The sequence below is a fragment of the Hyperolius riggenbachi genome, chromosome 3 (genome assembly GCF_040937935.1).
Source record: "Hyperolius riggenbachi isolate aHypRig1 chromosome 3, aHypRig1.pri, whole genome shotgun sequence".
NCBI classification, from domain to species: Eukaryota; Metazoa; Chordata; class Amphibia; order Anura; family Hyperoliidae; genus Hyperolius; species Hyperolius riggenbachi.
This window is the reverse complement of record NC_090648.1, coordinates 332,583,698-332,601,347: the sequence shown is the minus strand read 5'-3', so window position 1 is coordinate 332,601,347 and position 17,650 is coordinate 332,583,698. Positions and strand designations below refer to the sequence as shown.

Genomic DNA, 17,650 nt, shown 5'->3' with positions numbered 1-17,650 from the left:
CTGCATTTGGATTTCTATCTTCGTGTTGTCAAGTTGTTTAAAGTGCGAGGCACAGAATGGCTGGTTTGCAGTATGGAGCAGTGTGTGCGGAGAATACAGTGTTTGCTTTCTTTAGTTGTTACATTTAAACAAAAACAACAAACAAACAAACACAGAACATTTATATTGCGCTTTTCTCCTGGCGGACTCAAAGCGCCAGAGCTGCATTTAAATGCTTTGATTACTGCACTGAATGGTATACTCCCATATATGCCTTGAGAGGGGGATTTACTGACTTTCTATAAATTCCAGTGGCTAATAAACATTTTTGTTGTGGCTGTGCACAAAGTGATTTGCATTTTGCGCTCGGGCGATTTCCCACAAAGCTTAGAGCAATTCTCAGAACCAAGCGCTGAACTTTCAGTTTCAGGCTTGTGATTCCTTTTCTTTTCTTTTTTAATTTTGTAGGTTGCAGCTGGAGGTACGTCTGGACTGTGCTTTAAGAAACTGAATGTAACAACAGCAAGCTTTCAAGTGCTTATAAATCGATTGGACAGAAGGGTGAGAACGAAATTCTTTACCTTTATGTGCAAAGAGTAAATAGATAAAGCATAATTTTTTAGTGATGCCTTTTAGATAATTTCTGTAAATATCATTAATATTTTTATTTGTATGGCTTTGATAAGTGAGCACAAGAGGGAAACATTGATTAACAAAGCAATGCCTTACCCTTACCAATAACTTTTGTCTCAGGAGCAGTGTTCTGGACAGCCTCTGCTTTTGGCTATATTATATGTAAAGTCAAAAAACAGTGTCCAAATGAAGCACCTGGTGACAAGGCACTTGTATTGGCTATGCTAGTGCCTATTTTACGTAGCCGGGGCTAAAGTGCTGGTATTGGCAATCCAAAAGATGAGCACCGGGACGCAACAAAACTTACCAAAATTACCTGATTTTTATGCTAGGAAGTGAATCATTTTCACTGTGATGTTGCGCTCAGTCCTCACTTTCCTTGATAGGCTGCTGACTATGCACAGAGACAAGTCCCAGTCACATAAACAATCACACTATAGCCGCGCCAATATTCTGTATCACCGTTTGTGATCCAAGGAATTCCTAAAAACAGAAACACAGCAGACCAGACCTTCTCATAGTGAGTATCGTCTCATCAGTGACACCCTTGTGCAATCGCACACACTGCGTGAGGGAAAAAGGTACTATCACCAGGGTAGATGGGGATCACACGCCTCCCCTTTCCTTCCCTGCTCACCAGAAGGTTTCTTGTCAGTACTGCGTATCACAAAGCATCCATGCCGTTTAAGAACCTTAAAAACATCAAGCGTATTCACATAGCATAAAACCGCTTTAATAGGCTCCCAATGGCCCCCAAATTAAAACTGCGTACATAAAATTATCTTGTATATTAGCATATCACAATACCACATCGCCGCCAGCTCCGGTCACCTCTCACATGCCCAGGCCGCGTCTCCTCCGATCAGTGGTAGTACAGCGTGCGTCCTCCAAGCTCCGCGGAGCTTGGAGGACGCACGCTGTACTACCACTGATCGGAGGAGACGCGGCCTGGGCATGTGAGAGGTGACCGGAGCTGGCGGCGATGTGGTATTGTGATATGCTAATATACAAGATAATTTTATGTACGCAGTTTTAATTTGGGGGCCATTGGGAGCCTATTAAAGCGGTTTTATGCTATGTGAATACGCTTGATGTTTTTAAGGTTCTTAAACGGCATGGATGCTTTGTGATACGCAGTACTGACAAGAAACCTTCTGGTGAGCAGGGAAGGAAAGGGGGGGCGTGTGATCCCCATCTACCCTGGTGATAGTACCTTTTTCCCTCACGCAGTGTGTGCGATTGCACAAGGGTGTCACTGATGAGACGATACTCACTATGAGAAGGTCTGGTCTGCTGTGTTTCTGTTTTTAGGAATTCCTTGGATCACAAACGGTGATACAGAATATTGGCGCGGCTATAGTGTGATTGAGGAAGTGAATCATCACAGAGGTTCTGGGAATTAGCATGTTCATTGCAGCTATAAAGGGAAATTTTGTTGCAGATAAAGCCATGGCAACCCGCTATACAAACAGCTACAAATAGCTCTGCTAGGTCTGTGATCAATATTTACATATATAGTGGTGAAGGCAGCATGGATGTAGGGGGGAAGTTTCCTCAAGGGGGAGATGGTTAGGGTTAGGCATGCGTGTGGGGTTGGTTAAATTTAGGCATCCGTGGGTGGGTCAGTTAGGGTTGGGAATGGGAGTCAGTTAAGCTTAGGCATTGGTGGGGGTTAGTTTGGGCTAGGCATCAGAAAAATAGCATTCAGATTAGTAATATATCAGTAAAATTTACTTTTACTATTAAAAATACTACTGCCCAACAGTAGACTATCGGTAATTTAACCAAAATCTCACGCAGACACAGATGTTCCCCCAGTGTTATGCAGCCCCCCTTCCCAGTTTAGATTGCTAGATGCGCCCCCAGTGTTATGGGGCTCCTTCCCAGGTTTGATAGTGAGATGTTCCCCCAGCTAACGCCAGCCATACCACTGGTCCGCAGGTGTGGTCTCCTCTCTCTATCTCTATCTTCTATCAGCAGAGAAGCGTGCAGCATAACATCAGCTGGTGTAGCTGTCCTCTCATTATAGCATCAGCTGTGCTTCACCATACTCCGCACCTCCTGATACGTGTCAGCATCGGGGCTGTACAGATGATGAAGGAGCATAGCTAATGCTGTAATGAGAGGAAAGTGCTGACGTTCTGTTGCATGCTGCTCTGCTGAAAGAAAATGGAGAAAAGAGCCCAAACTGCGGACTTGTTCTAGATTGCAGATCGGGGGTTGGGGACTCCTGCACTAAGGAACGTAGGAGCTCCAGCCAGTAGGGCATACAGAGAACTTCTGAAATAGTCAGCACTAACCCTGCAGTCTTTTTTTTCTTTTCAAATAATTTTATTAAAGTTTTCAAAGAACAACATACAAGTTCATTACTTTAGTTTGTCACAAGTAGACTTAAAGCATAAATAAAGTATTCAACTGAATTGAGTAATATTCATGACAATAAGATTATAAATGAAATTATAAATGAGACAATAAATTACCATATAACTATCTTATTGCATGTTGTAATCAGTTATTTTCACGGTCCTTTTGGTATTTGACTAAACCTTAGAAAAAAATGGTAATGAACTTTTGTGATTTAACAAAGAACTATAATTTTAGTAATTATACTCAATAAATATACATTTTTCATAATTTTTTTTTAAATCATTTTGGTTGAGAATTACATGTAATCTGGACAATCAACAATATATGAATTTAGATTACATCGATGTATTGTACTTTACCTTTTCTTCATGATATATCAAAGAAAAAATAGTAAAGTTCCAACTGTCTTTACAAAAACAGCAGGTCAAAACAAATACAAAGAAAAAAATGAAATTGTAAATCAATGCTGAGTACATAATCCTCAGAAACTGCAAAATTGCTTGGTTGCTCACTAGTAACATTTTTATGATGTTATTCCTTTGTTTCAGGTAGAAGTGAATTCAGTACCTCAGCCCTTACCATTCTCAAAGCAAGGCCTGTGTATCCAGGACACAGGAGCAATGTATGTCATTAACACGCCAGCAGGCATTAGCATTAAATGGACTCATGTTACTGGAATTATAGACATACAGTATGGCCTACATTCCAATCAAACCACCAAAACAGAAGGGCTCTGTGGTAAGTGAAATTTGAGATATTGTTTACACTCTTGGGCCAAGAGTCTTGTGGCTTCCCTGCTATGTGCAGTTGTCTCCTCAATGTGCAACAACTGTATACCTTTCTTCATGACAGCTTCCTTGGACGTCAGCTCACCTATTCCACCTGTTACTGCTCATCTGCAACCTCCCTTGACTAGCTTTTCCCCAAAAATTGGCCTTGGTCACATAAAAAGTTTTCTTTTTGATGAATATATATACACATTGTATAGGATAATATCGTTTGATTTCCTTTTATGAAAAAATAGGAAATTTGTGCAACTGCGGCAAATGGACAATTTGAGTGCGGCCTTTGGCTCTAATGTTACTTAGTGGCACCCAGGCACTCAAGCAGAGATTTGGGGGCACAGTAAAATCTACTTTTAATGTTTTTATGCAATAACTCCAGTATTTTCAGTTTTTCCTGCGGCAGGGGGCAGTTAAGGTTAGGCGTCAGGAACCGGGTTTTCTAGGGGGGATGGTTAAAGTTAGGCACCAGAAAGGGCGTGTGCATGGGGGGAGGGGGGCAGTTAAGGTTAGACGTCAGGAAAGGGGGTTTTAAGTTTAGGCGTCAGCAGGGTTGGTTAGAGTTAGGCATTGGAGGCATTGTGTGTGGAAGTAGGTTTAGCTGTACTAAAATATCAGTAAAATGAACGCTCTAAAATAGTAAAATTTTGGTAAATGTTACAGAAATTCAGCTACTGGCTATATTCCGGCACCATAATTTCCTGCCGCCTTTCTTTCACATGCTCCGTTTTAGGGATAATTTTGTTGTGGCGACTTATTGTTTGTATCTCAAATTCTGTAGTCAGAATTTAAGTAGTTAAATTCTGTAGGGCCACAATCAGACATTTCTGATCACCATACTGGGCAAACCTACTGGGCCTTCCTCATGCCAAATCCCTAGCTAAGCGGATGGGGACTAGCCTAGTGAGCACGGACACTGTCTGTTCTCATAGGCATTCATTGCATATATTTTCCTGGCCGTTCCGGAAAAATGCATCAAGTTCGGCCTCTCAGGCAGCTCCGTTTACCGCAACGCAGCAAATGGATCCATTTCTTTTAACAAGTGGTGGCGGATCCTATTTCTAAAATTTGGATTCACTTCCTGCGCTGAGTGGAGCTTAATAAAACATCCTGAGCGGGTACGTGTTTTTTTTTCACATGTGTAAACTGGCTCTTATAGTCAAGTAACTACTCTCTTTTTGCAATTCCTGAAAGCCGGTCACTTGGCCAGGTCAGGTTTACTGCTCTGCTCAAAGGCTATGTGTAAACAAAAGTGCTTACTATCCATGTCACTTTAGACTTTCTAGTCATCAGTTGAAGTATCTAATAAATCCGTTACGTATAATGATAGGTTATTGGATTTCAGCCTGGCCACATTAATAGCTAATTTACAAACAGAAGCAACAGGCAGAAATAAAACAAATTGAAAATGGAGTGTAAATGTGGGCATACCAACAACTGGACACTAGGTGGGCATAGCCATAATAATTTATTATACACACAATGTGTTTCATGTGTATACCTCCACTTCCACAGGCCAGTAATGTGCCTGTTAGTGGCTGTGTAGCCTTAAGAACTTCTCATTTCTTTGACTGAGATAGTCAGAAATATTGGGATTTGTTGTCTACAGAACTGGACCCCTTTTAAAATATATGTAGATAGTTAAAGCTTAAAACTAGTAAAAAAAAATAGCTACCGGCACAGATAAATTACATAATGGGCTTGATTCACAAAGCGGTGCTAAGTGTTAGCACGCTTGTGAAAAGCCCTTTAGCACACCAAAAATGTCTGTGACGAAAACGGCGTGCGGTGCGACGTTAACATCACACCCTTCACACGGTAATTTGCCTTCACGGGAAACATGGCCCCCGGTGCCCTGGAAACGTCTCACTCGGTGCGACCAAAATGGCGCATAGGGTGCGATGTTAACGTTGCATCGATGCAACGTTTCGGGCGCATCTAATGCGCCATTTTGGTCGCACTAGGTGTGACGTTTCTAGGGCTCCGGGGGCCATGTTACATGCGAAGGCAAATTACCGCGTGAAGGGTGCGACATTAATGACGCACCGCACATCGAGCAATCTCTGAGCGTGCTAACTGGTTAGCACCCTAGTTAGCATGCCCGAACTCTTTAGGCGTGCTAACTAGGTTAGCACCAGTTAGTGAATCAAGCCCAATATGTGATATGTGTAACTGCTATCCAGCCAGCCTTGCTATACAGGTAGCAACATAACAAATGTAATTGACCTTTTCTGTCTTATAAGGAATATGCAATGGTGATCCAAGTGATGATCTAAAAATGCAAAACCGAACCATAATAACAAGCAAAGATGATATAGAAGCATTTATTAAAAGCTGGGAGATTGAGAAGTCAGTGGATGTTACTACAAGACGACCAGTTCGAAACTGCACTGAAGACAACTGTACCTACTGCATGGAGTTACTAAACAGAAAAGTATTTGCACCATGCCACAGGAAGGTATGGATAGTGGAATGTGGTATATATTATTAATTATGTTAGTGGTTATAGGAACACACAAGAGTAGGCATTTGGGAAGGGAGCGTGTTGTGGCACAGCCAAGAGTACCTAAAATAGCTTTCCTGCTAGTGGACAATAAATACTAGAGTTAAAAAAAAAATATCACTGGATATACTCTTCTTCAGATTCTGGCCTATTCTGAGAAATCTGTTGGAAAACTTAAAGATCTGCCACATTTCAGTAGTCTGAAGCATTCTGAGATGTGTTTCTTCCAGAGCTATGAGGCACGATTCTTGAGTAACTTAGGAAATAAATGGTTTAACTCCCCTAAAAAAAGGATAAGTAACAATTTTAGGTGTACTGATAATGGAAAAATTGGTACCCCAGGTGCACTTCTAGCAGGTTCAGAGGGTACTTCTGCCTGTCAATGTAATTTTATAACTATAGAAAGCTTTCACAAAAATTATATCATATTTTAAAAAATATAAAATCCAATTACCCTAAATAGATATAACTAATAAAACATTAGGGGTTAGTTTGAAAACATATTTCCACAATCAGGGATTACATGCATGAATGGATCTGAGTCAGGGGGTTGGCTCTAGATATAAGCTTACCTATGGGGCAGGGGCACTTGGTGCATACATGTTTTAAAGAGATTTACTCAATTTGAACATAAACTCTAGTGTATATTTTCGATGTGGTTTAATTAAAGCTGATGTTATTTATAGGTGTCTCCTCAAGATTTCTGTGAGAAGATGTGGATCAACAGCACATATTTCTTGAACTATGAATGTGATGCACTTTCTGCATATGTAGCATTGTGCAGCAAGCACAACATCTGCATTAGATGGAGAACCAAAGATTACTGCTGTAAGTTATGCTATTGTCTTGCACTGTGACTATTGTGTTATAGTCACTGGCTTACTATTGTGTTTGTTGTTCGTGGCTCCAGTAATGGTAGCATAAAGTGCATCTATATTGGCTGGACTATGTTTATACTTTAGCTTTCTTAAGTATTACTAAATCCAAGAGTAACTCTGTGGGAAATTGCTAGTGTTTGATTCAGTGTCTTAATGGTATCCATAAGTACTTCTTCTCTCTGCTTCTCATACCTCATACATCATCCCATGCATTTGCTGGCTCTGCCTCTGACATGGGCAACCTGGGTTCGAATCTCTGTACTTCCTGTTCAGTAAGCCAGCACCTATTCAGTAGGAGACCTTGGGCACCCCTCTCTAACACTGCTATGGCCTATAGAGCGCGTCCTTGGGGCTGCAGCTCTGGTGCTTTTCAGGAAGAAAGCACAATATATTTGTCTTTGTCTAATGATGCAGAGAACCTATGGGACTGTTCATTGGAAACAATTATGCTTTTTGGCCTAGCCAATGCGTTTTTAGGGAAAGTCAGTTCTCATTACTATCTATTGTTCATAGTTGTCCAGGAATACTGGCACTTTTTAGATTGCCTGATTTATAAATATGGCTTGACAGCATGCTATTTGTATAAGGGATTGGCATTCTTAGGATCACCAGTTCCTCCAAGAGCACTGCTGTTCACTACATTTATTAAAAGTTTATCGACCTGATGACCACTTCATAGATGCCAATTGGTGTTTGCCACACTGAAAGCAAAAATACATAATGGGCTATATTGGAGCTTGTCGCTTTATATAAACAGGGCCCTAGGAATGAGAACTTGATTAATTGTTGTTTTCTAACAGCATCCTATATAATAAAATGACTGTGTCCCTGCGTCCTCTGTCCCTGTGTCCGTTTGTTTGGCGTACTGTGCATGCGTGGTACGCAGGCGGACTTGGGACAGCAGAGATCGGGTGCAGGGGGGCGGGTGTGTGTGTGCAGTGGTATAAGCGCGGCCGTTGGGGGGAGAGAGATAGTGTTAAAGCCAAAGCCTAGCACCCGTTTTTAAATGGGCGGGCTTTCATCTATTTCCTGTATAATGGACCAGGAATGGAGGACTCTACACACCACAACATAGCATAGCATCTCCCACTTACAGAGCACCTGCAGGTTTGGCGTAGGGCAGTTTTGATAACTACTTACGTCTTAGTAACTAAAATGGCAGAATGTATACACACATACAGTACCTGTTTTGTGAAATGTACTGAATTAATTATTCAATCAATTCTTCACTGCTAACTATTTTATATGTCATGTACTGTCTTAATTCAGATACTCTGATAAACCATGATAAACTAGGCCCAGTAGTTTAAGTAAAGGAGTATCATATACTGTATATGGCCTAACTGATAGCACTCTTGTCTTGGGTGCTTGGTTTGAATCTGAAATAGTGCAGTATCTTGTTCTCCTTGTGTTTGTGTAGGTTTCCAGTTTCTTCCCACATCACAAAAGCTTACTAATAAGTTAAATATATATTGAATATAGTGGGTATTAGATTGTGAGCACCTCTGAGGGATGGTCAGTGACAACATTATATATTCTGTTAAACACTGCGGAACATATCAATGTTATATAAATAGCAAATACATTCAAAATATAAATAAATATAATTTAATGAAAAACTTACATTTTCTACAAAACATGTAACAAGTGATGTTTGCATTGAATCTGCTACATTTTCTAGCACTGGCATGTCCAGAAGGAAAGGAGTACCAAGCCTGTGTACAACCATGTGCTGCCAAAACATGCATAAACAAATGGTATTACGAAGAATCCCCATGCTCCTACCTAAGAGAGGATTGTGTCTGTAAAAAGGGAACCATTCTCCACAGAACTGATTCTGAGCTGTGTATTCCTGAAGAAAAATGCGGTAATTTCATTTTATCGGATTAAGTGTTATCAGCCAAATATTACTATTACTTACAATTCAATCCATGCATTATTGCTCTTGCCTCAAATATGCAGCAGCTTTCTATTTTCTAGATTTTGACAAGGAACTAAATGGAAACAGCAAAAAATTAAGTTTTTAGTAACATAGGAAACAAAAAAGGAATGTATAGGATTTTTGAAAACTTTAGCGAAAAGGTGGAAAAATAAATCAATACATTGCAAAGTGAGAAGTTAAAAAATAGGAGAGACCAGGAAATGATTGATAATCGTCATGTACGGTAATTTGTTCATAGTGTTTTATCCACAATTAGCTTGCACATAATCATCTTTCCTACTGTTACCTCTAAAAAAATGTTCTTACCGCCAAGGGCTCTTTCACACCAGAGCCATTTTTCAGCGTTTTAACACAAAGTCTATACTTTGAGTTAACCAAGGTAAAAGGAAAGTCCATAGACTTTAATTTTACCTTTCCCACCCGACGCTGCGTTTCGATGCGTTGCAGTACGACGCATCCCGGCGCATTTTATCGTCGGGAATCGGCGTTTCCCCGTCAGGTTAATTGATACTACCGCCGCTACTCAGCGTCGCACCACAGGTTCCCGACGACAGCCGCAGGCTAGTAAAACGCATGCAAGAAAACGGCTCCTGCACGCGTTGTAGATGTGTAACAGGCCTAAGAAACATATTTTAACCAGGAAAATATGATGTATTGCAAGTAAACATCTGATAGGTATTTGAAACTCAATCTGCTGGTGTAATAGAAAGGTTGGGATGAAGAAGGTAGATAAATTATATTTTTAACTTTCTAGCAAAACTAAGGTTTTTGAATTTCACATGGTCATAAATCATGGAAGTCAGTAAAAATTTCTTCTAGTGAGTTTTATTGTTCAGTGGCCTCTAATTGACAGGTGGACAGGAGGAAAAAAGAGGGTAAAAGCACCTTGTACACTTTTGCAAAAATGTCATTGAATTTGAAACAGATATTAGTGCAGATAAATATGCAGTCATGCATTAATGCATAGCTGTTGCATAAAGTCATGCAGCCATCATGTGAAGAAATACAGTTAAATACTTAAAGTGAACCTTCAGACTAAGGGCTCAATTCACAAAGCGGTGCTAACCCAATTAGAGACTTTAGGCATGATAACCATTGCACCACGCTGGTGAAAAGCCAGTTTAGGCGTGATAAGTTTAGGCGTGATAAAGGGCTTTTCACCAGCGTGCTAACTGTTAGCACCGCTTTGTGAATCAGGCCCCAAAAATCTACTCTATTTTGTAGCTTTAAAAAAGGATTATATGAACTGATGCAATCTCAAATAGGCAGAAAAAAAGTCTCTGAAAAAACTTTATTGACACATATAGAAAAACATCAAAAACACCCGATGCTAACCCAGTTGATGCCTAAACTTATCACACCTAAACTTATCATGCCTAAACTTATCACACCTAAACTTATCATGCCTAAACTCAGTTTAGGTGTGATAAAGGGCTTTTCACCAGCGTGCTAACTGTTAGCACCGCTTTGTGAATCAGGCCCCAAAAATCTACTCTATTTTGTAGCTTTAAAAAAGGACTATATGAACTGATGCAATCTCAAAAAGGCAGAAAAAAAAGTCTTTGAAAAAACTTTATTGACACATATAGAAAAACATCAAAAACACACGATTCTTCAATATCACAGTGATAGGTCTTGAAAGCACATTAGATTGATTTGAATCAACAAACAGTTGTAGCTTTGCGGGTATTTAATTTCAAGACTTTTTTTTCTGCCTTTTTGAGATTGCATCAGTTCATATAGTCGTTTTTTAAAGCTACAAAATAGTGTTGATGGGTAAGGTGGATTGCCCTGAAAAAGGACTGTGTTTGGATCCTTCACAATATAAAGGATTGTACCCAAAAATATTCTCTATAAATGCCCAAAAATCTACTCAGCAGCACTAAAATAGCTTGGTGTTTCTTTAACAGTTTCACAGCATCAGAACATAGTTTTTCTTACATAAGCCTTATTTTTAGGTTTACAAAAGCTAAGCTCCGCCCCATCAAAGAAAACTGCCTGGGCTTTTTTCCCCTGATGCTGTGCAAAGCATGATGGGATTTCCTATGTTGATATTCACGTTGCCTAGCAACTAGGAGGGGTGATCAGCACACAGGACAGTTGGAACTGTGTCTCATGCTCCCTGTCACCTCCTTTTAACCAAAAAGATTGCTGCCCTCATGAAATTACACAGTTGCCTGTTCTTTTAAAACAGGGTGGGTAAGAGATTATATTACCTATCTATTTTAATTAACATAACTAATGTAACTTAATGACGGTATGTTTGATTAGGCTGAAGTTCCTCTTTAAGCAAAAGAGATGTACACTGACTTCAAATACCTTCTTTCATTTATTTATTTTTTTAAACATAATTTTTATTGATTGCAAACCAATTAAAAAGTAACATAACAGTACAAGCCATCCACAAGCATGACATGTATGGGCAAAAAGACATGCATCACATTTTACATACCGGTATATATAATATAAAGGTCTATACACTCCAAGGAACTAAAGACCAAAGTCTTGAACCTTCTTTCATTTATTAATGCAGAGAAATAGACACTAATAAGGTTCGATAATTGAAAATGATTTATTACAAATTCTACCTTGGTGTATATTCTTCATTGTTAAAAGGATATAATGAACTGAAATAATTATAGCACAAGAATAAACAGAACATAATGACAGTATGTAACTGTGGTAAGCATGCAGAATAAGTGGCAGTATTATACAGCTTGTTAAGTTATGTAAATCCATTCAAAGGATTAATATTTATTTATAAAGAACCAACATATCGCAGAGCACTGTGCAATAAAATAAGGGAGAATAGTGCAGATCTTAGATGAACCATAAAAGACAGAAGAGCTCATATGCAATTCACTTTTTCTCCTGAGTTTTCTCCCAGGAGATATTTTTTTTTACATTCTCTTTAAATAACTTTTCAGGACTTTGCAATTGCAAAAGTAGCAAAACGTAGGTGAAAAAAATACTATCAAAGATATTTTTAGTATTTTCTTGCTTGATGGTGGTTTAAAATGTATTTTATTGTCAAGGTGTGAACATATCACCTAGGAGAAAACTTAGGAGAAAATGCTAATTGCATACGTGCCAACGAGTGGAGCAACTCAGCTTGTGGTCAGAATTTCTCCACTTCTTTAACTGAACATGTACACTTGTTTGTTTTTAGGAATTGAACAGATTAAATTATTCCATTGTACTGACATAAGTTGATGAATGTAATCATTTTATTCAGCCTTAAGCTGTGACCTAACACAATTTGACATTAAGGACAAATTATTTGCTAAGATCCAAAGGTGTGCCAGTTACTAACGCATTCGTTGAAAAGAGTACATTGGCCAAAATGAAAGCATGAATTACAGTTAATAGATGTTCCTCTTTTCTTTCCCAGCTTGCACTGATAATGAGGGACACCCACGCTCCCCTGGAGAAGTATGGCATTCATCAGTCAATAGGTGTTGTCTGTCAAAATGCCTAGAGAATGGCACTGTTATATCAATAGAACCTTACTGCGGTGAGGAGCCCGTACCAGCATGTGAGAAGGAGGGAGAGACCCTTATCAGCATCATCAAAGAGGGATCGTGTTGTCCAAAGAAAGTATGTGGTATGTAAGTCCAAAAAAAGTTAAAATAAAACTTTTACAGTTCCCTTAGCCCATGTAACCAGCAAGGATTATTAATGGCTGTTGTACAGAGGTGTTTGTGCTTAATTTGCCCTCAAATCATGTTGTATCTTCAAATAAATTGATTAAATTTGCATTTACATTCCATTGGCCAAAGACTCCTAATGAATTTAAAACAGCAAAGGACTTCAAATACAAGATAATAAGACATGCAGTGTTTATAACACACAGAAAGCTTGTCGAACAGAGATATAAATCCAGGTTTCACTATTCACTAAGTTGAGTCCACACTATGATGACTATGCCTGTTTCTGATGCACTGGGTAGTTAACTCAAAATGCGCGGGTTGAGAACTGGCATGATCTTGTATAGACCTGTTCACACAGACCTATTCCATTTAAAGGGACACAAAGAACCACAGACCCTTTCACAGCTCACAGAGACCCATTCCATTTAATGCAAGGTACAAAAATCAATAAGTACATAAACCAATCAGTTGATACCCAATGGGGGGGGGGGGGGGGGCATCAAGAGTGCTTTTTAAATTGATTTGTTTATATACTTTTTTCTGAATGTTTGGGGCATGTGGCAAAATGATTTTATTCCCCCACTGACTTGAGGGAACAAAACATTGAAATTTTGGGTCCGTGGCCAGGAGAAATCCCCAGACCTTATGCCATTTGAGAACTTGTGATCAATCTTGAAAAGGCAGGTGGACAAACAAAAATCCACAAATTCTGACAAACTCCAAGCATTGATTATAAAAGAAAGGGTTGCCATAAGTCAGGATTTGAACTAGAAGTTGATCGACAGCATGCCAAGGCAAATTGCAGACGCCTTGAAAAAGGAGGGCCAGCACTGCAAATACTGACTCTACATAAACTTGATTTAATTGTCAATAAGCGGCTTTGACAATTTTTTAATACTTGTAATTCTATTTCAATAAACCACAGAAACAACTGACAAAAAGATCTAAAACCACTGAAGCAGCAAACTTTGTGAAAACCAGTATTTATATCATTCTCAAAACTTTTGGCCATGACTTTAAACATTGTGATCATGTGACTTGAAGAACACCAATTGGCTGTCCTGACAACTATGGAAGCCATCTACAATATGATTAAAACAACATATGGTGGTAAAATGGTTAAATTACTGAAATTGCACTTAATTTGTTGTAAATTGTCTTTAATCATTATGCAGATTGTTATGAGCACTTCAACCAACACTGTTTTTGGATTACAGACCAGTGCTCAGCTACTAACTATTACTGTAACCAAAATGAGTTAATACCCTGCATCTTAAAATATTGCTAATATCAATAACGGAAACATACTGCATTACTGATTAGAAACCAATTTCATCACATTTTAACATTTTGGCCCATATGCAATTCACTTTTTCACCTGAGTTTTCTTCTAGGTGATAATTTTAAACTTGTCAATAAAATGCTTTTTAAGCCACCAGAAAGCAAGAACATACTCAAAATAATTTTGATAGTACTTTTTCACCTACTTTTTGATACTTTTTTAGTTGAAAATTGCTGAAAAGTTATTTTAAATCGAAGATAAAAAATTATCTCCTAGGAGAAAACTCAGGTGAAAAAGTGAATTGCATATGGCCCTTTAAGTATAAGTATGCTAACCTATCTTAAGAAAATGTTGTTTTAACTTTTTTTTTACTTATTATTACAGTATGGTTTCATTAAATGATGGAGCACTTAATGTTATACTCTCAAATGTTTATAAATGATCAGTTGATCAGATAAATATTCACATAATGGCCCTTATTCAATTAACTTTTACTCTGATGTTTTTTTCCTTGGTGATATTTGAATGCCTTATCAATAAAAAAAAAAAATTAAAATAGGTCACTAGCCAGCAAGAAAAGAATTTTGACAGTACATTTTCAACTATTTTTGGTACCTTTACAATTGCAGTGCTGAAAAGTTGTTTTAAACAAAAGATGAACAATTATCTCCTAGAAGAAAACTTAAAAAGGAATAAAACTCGGACATAACATTCAATACAAATGTGTTTCTTTGTTTTATATTACCCATTCAGTTACCATATTTACTTTTGTGCACAAATAATATTTCCTGTTTACAAAATACAAGGTCCCAAAGTGCAGTTTATCTGCTCTGAAAGCTGCCACTGCATTTTATTCATAGATTTTAATGTAAATACAGAAGCTGTCTAGTGATAAATGTATCATCTGTGTCTGCTTGTCAGCTCTGGGTAGTTCAGTTTCAGCCATTGATAATTATATGTTGTTTACATTCTTCTTTTGATACAATGTTATCACCTCGGATCACAAGATAAAAATTTGGATCAAAAGCTTCCACTGAAGAATGAAGTGCTGTGTTAACTGTTTAAATGCTATTTAGCTTAAAACATTTTTGCTGGTAGTTGGTTTAAAGCTGTAAATAATCTTTTAGATCAAAGCAGAATTGCTGAGTTTCAGAGCACTTTAATGCTGGGAATACACAATGAGTTTTTTTTGGCAGATAGATTGTTCAATAGATAATTTCCGACAGGTTTGATCTGATTTTGATCGTTTTTCTGATCGATTTTGTCTTAGAAGTGAATGAAAATAGATCAGAATAACAATCGGAAAAATGATTGGCCAGTAAATCTGCCAAAAAAACTCATCATGCATTCCCAGCATTAGAGTAAAAGTGAATTGCACAAGGGCCAATGGGCCTGATCCAATTCACTTGTTCTCCTAATTTTTCATATTCTGTTTAAAATGCCTTTCCAGCACTCTTCAATTGTAAAATGACCAAAAAGTAGGTAAAAAAATGTCTTGCTTGTTGGTGTTTAAAAGGCATTTTATTGATAAGAAAAATAAGAAAATATCACCAAGTAGAAAAAGTGACTTGGGTCAGGCCTCATTGCATTTTTTTTTGTTTACACTGTTTGAATCAACTTTACCAATCTCTGTTTACAGAATGCAACATATCGTTGTGTGAAAAAGCTGTGGCCTGTAAGACTGGTGAAAGACTGGTTGCTGATTATATCCCAGGAACATGTTGCCCTTACTTTCACTGTGGTGAGTATTTCTGTTTACAGCACAGACAGTCTAGCTTAAATCTAACAAGAGTCATCATTTTTAAATCCAGATAACATTCTTATTAATACTTATGCAGAAAAATGTGCTTCCACAAAAAGTTCATAAAAGGACTCCACCATGGAACATCACATATAGGAAAGCAGATGACAATACATAGTGCAACCTGTTTTCAATGTTGATTTTGGGGCTACCACTCAGTGTAAACTGAGGGATCACCAGCCTCCACCAAGTTCCAATAGTGGAATGGCACGCTCATCTTGCCAAGTAGCTGCCCAGACCAACTGGCAGCACTTAGCTCTTATATCACTCCTCTCCACCTTTTCTTATTGGATGTAGCATCCAGGTTACCTCAACAAAAATAATAATTCCTCATTGCGCAGATATTTGTCAGCACCATACATATACATAAATAGGCTACAATCTGCACCAATCACAAAGGCAATGCCTTCTGCTAACATTCTGTACTGCTGCCCAACCCAACAGATAGCTGTAAGCACTTAGGACACTGCCCATGATCAGTGGCCTGGAAGTTGAAATCTTGGGAGCACTACTCAGATGGCACCAGGTCCCCTTATACTCCTTTACCCACAATTTACCAGCAACAATATGAGGATACAGTCACCCGGTACCACTTAGGGACTAAACATCATTCCACAGCATTAAAAAACATACGTTTTTGGGGGATAAAAACATCGGGATATACTCACAAACATAGAAGTAAAAAAGCACTTTGTATTTTAACCACTTGCCGACCGCGCACTCATACCGCGCGTCGGCAAAGTGGCAGCTGCAGGACCAGCGACGCAGTTCTGCGTCGCCGGCTGCAGGCTAATTAATCAGGAAGCAGCCGCTCGCGCGAGCGGCTGCTTCCTGTCAATTCACGACGGGGGGCTCCGTGAATAGCCTGCGGGCCGCCGATCGCGGCTCGCAGGCTAAATGTAAACACAAGCGGAAATAATCTGCTTTGTTTACATTGTACGGCGCTGCTGCGCAGCAGCGCCGTAAGGCAGATCGGCGATCCCCGGCCAATCAGCGGCCGGGGATCGCCGCCATGTGACAGGGGACGTCCTGTCACAGGCTGCACAGGACGGATAGCGTCCTGTGCAGCCCCGATCACCAGGGGGCCAGGTAGGAGAGGGGGAAGCGGAATTTCGCCGCGGAGGGGGGCTTTGAGGTGCCCCCCCCCCGCCAGCCACACGCAGGCAGGAGAGATCGGACCCCCCCCAGCACATCATCCCCCTAGTGGGGAAAAAAGGGGGGTGATCTGATCTCTCTGCCTGGTGTTTGATCTGTGCTGGGGGCTGTAGAGCCCACCCAGCACAGATCACAGAATTCAACGCTGGTCCTTAAGGGGGGGTAAAGGGTGGGTCCTCAAGTGGTTAAAAGTCCTGAGGATGTTTCCTCATCTCACTGGTCCGCTTCTGCCCTGCAGCTCTGCCCAACACCTTTCCTCAATGACTCATCAGGGGCATATGATGAGCCCCCGATGAGTCGTTAATGTAGCATATTAGGTGGTAGCCCTAAAATCAATGTTGAAAACAGTTTGCACTATGTATTGTCATCTGCTCTCCTATATGTGATCTTCCATGGTGGAGTTAGGAGGACTAGAGGACACATTAATACTCAGAGACTTTTTATGGACTTTTTGTGGATGCGCACTACTTTGCGTAAGTAATTGTCTGTCTAGTGTATATGTAAACAAGTTTTGTATAGTGCAGCATGGCAGTAGGTGGCAGGGCAGACTGGTTTTTTTTTTTTAGCTTCTTAGTGTTCATGTTTTAATAGGGAGCGCATTACCAAAACTCTTGATCTACTGATACATTCTTATTAGTTTTAGGGCTCGTTTCCACTAGAGTGAATCTGCGTGTTTCC

General features: G+C 39.4%; 1 protein-coding gene across 3 annotated transcripts in view; it reads left to right on the top strand.

Moving 5' to 3' along the window:
• The window catches only part of OTOGL (otogelin like), a 197,941-nt gene that overhangs the window by 137,413 nt on the left and 42,878 nt on the right, over nt 1-17,650 (top strand). For all 3 annotated transcript variants that reach the window (XM_068276877.1, XM_068276876.1, XM_068276878.1), the window contains exons 40-46: nt 448-540; nt 3,528-3,717; nt 6,005-6,219; nt 6,951-7,092; nt 8,824-9,009; nt 12,476-12,688; nt 15,656-15,757. In XM_068276877.1, the coding sequence (XP_068132978.1) occupies nt 448-540; nt 3,528-3,717; nt 6,005-6,219; nt 6,951-7,092; nt 8,824-9,009; nt 12,476-12,688; nt 15,656-15,757 (1,141 nt within the window). The remainder of the gene's footprint in view (nt 1-447; nt 541-3,527; nt 3,718-6,004; nt 6,220-6,950; nt 7,093-8,823; nt 9,010-12,475; nt 12,689-15,655; nt 15,758-17,650) is intronic.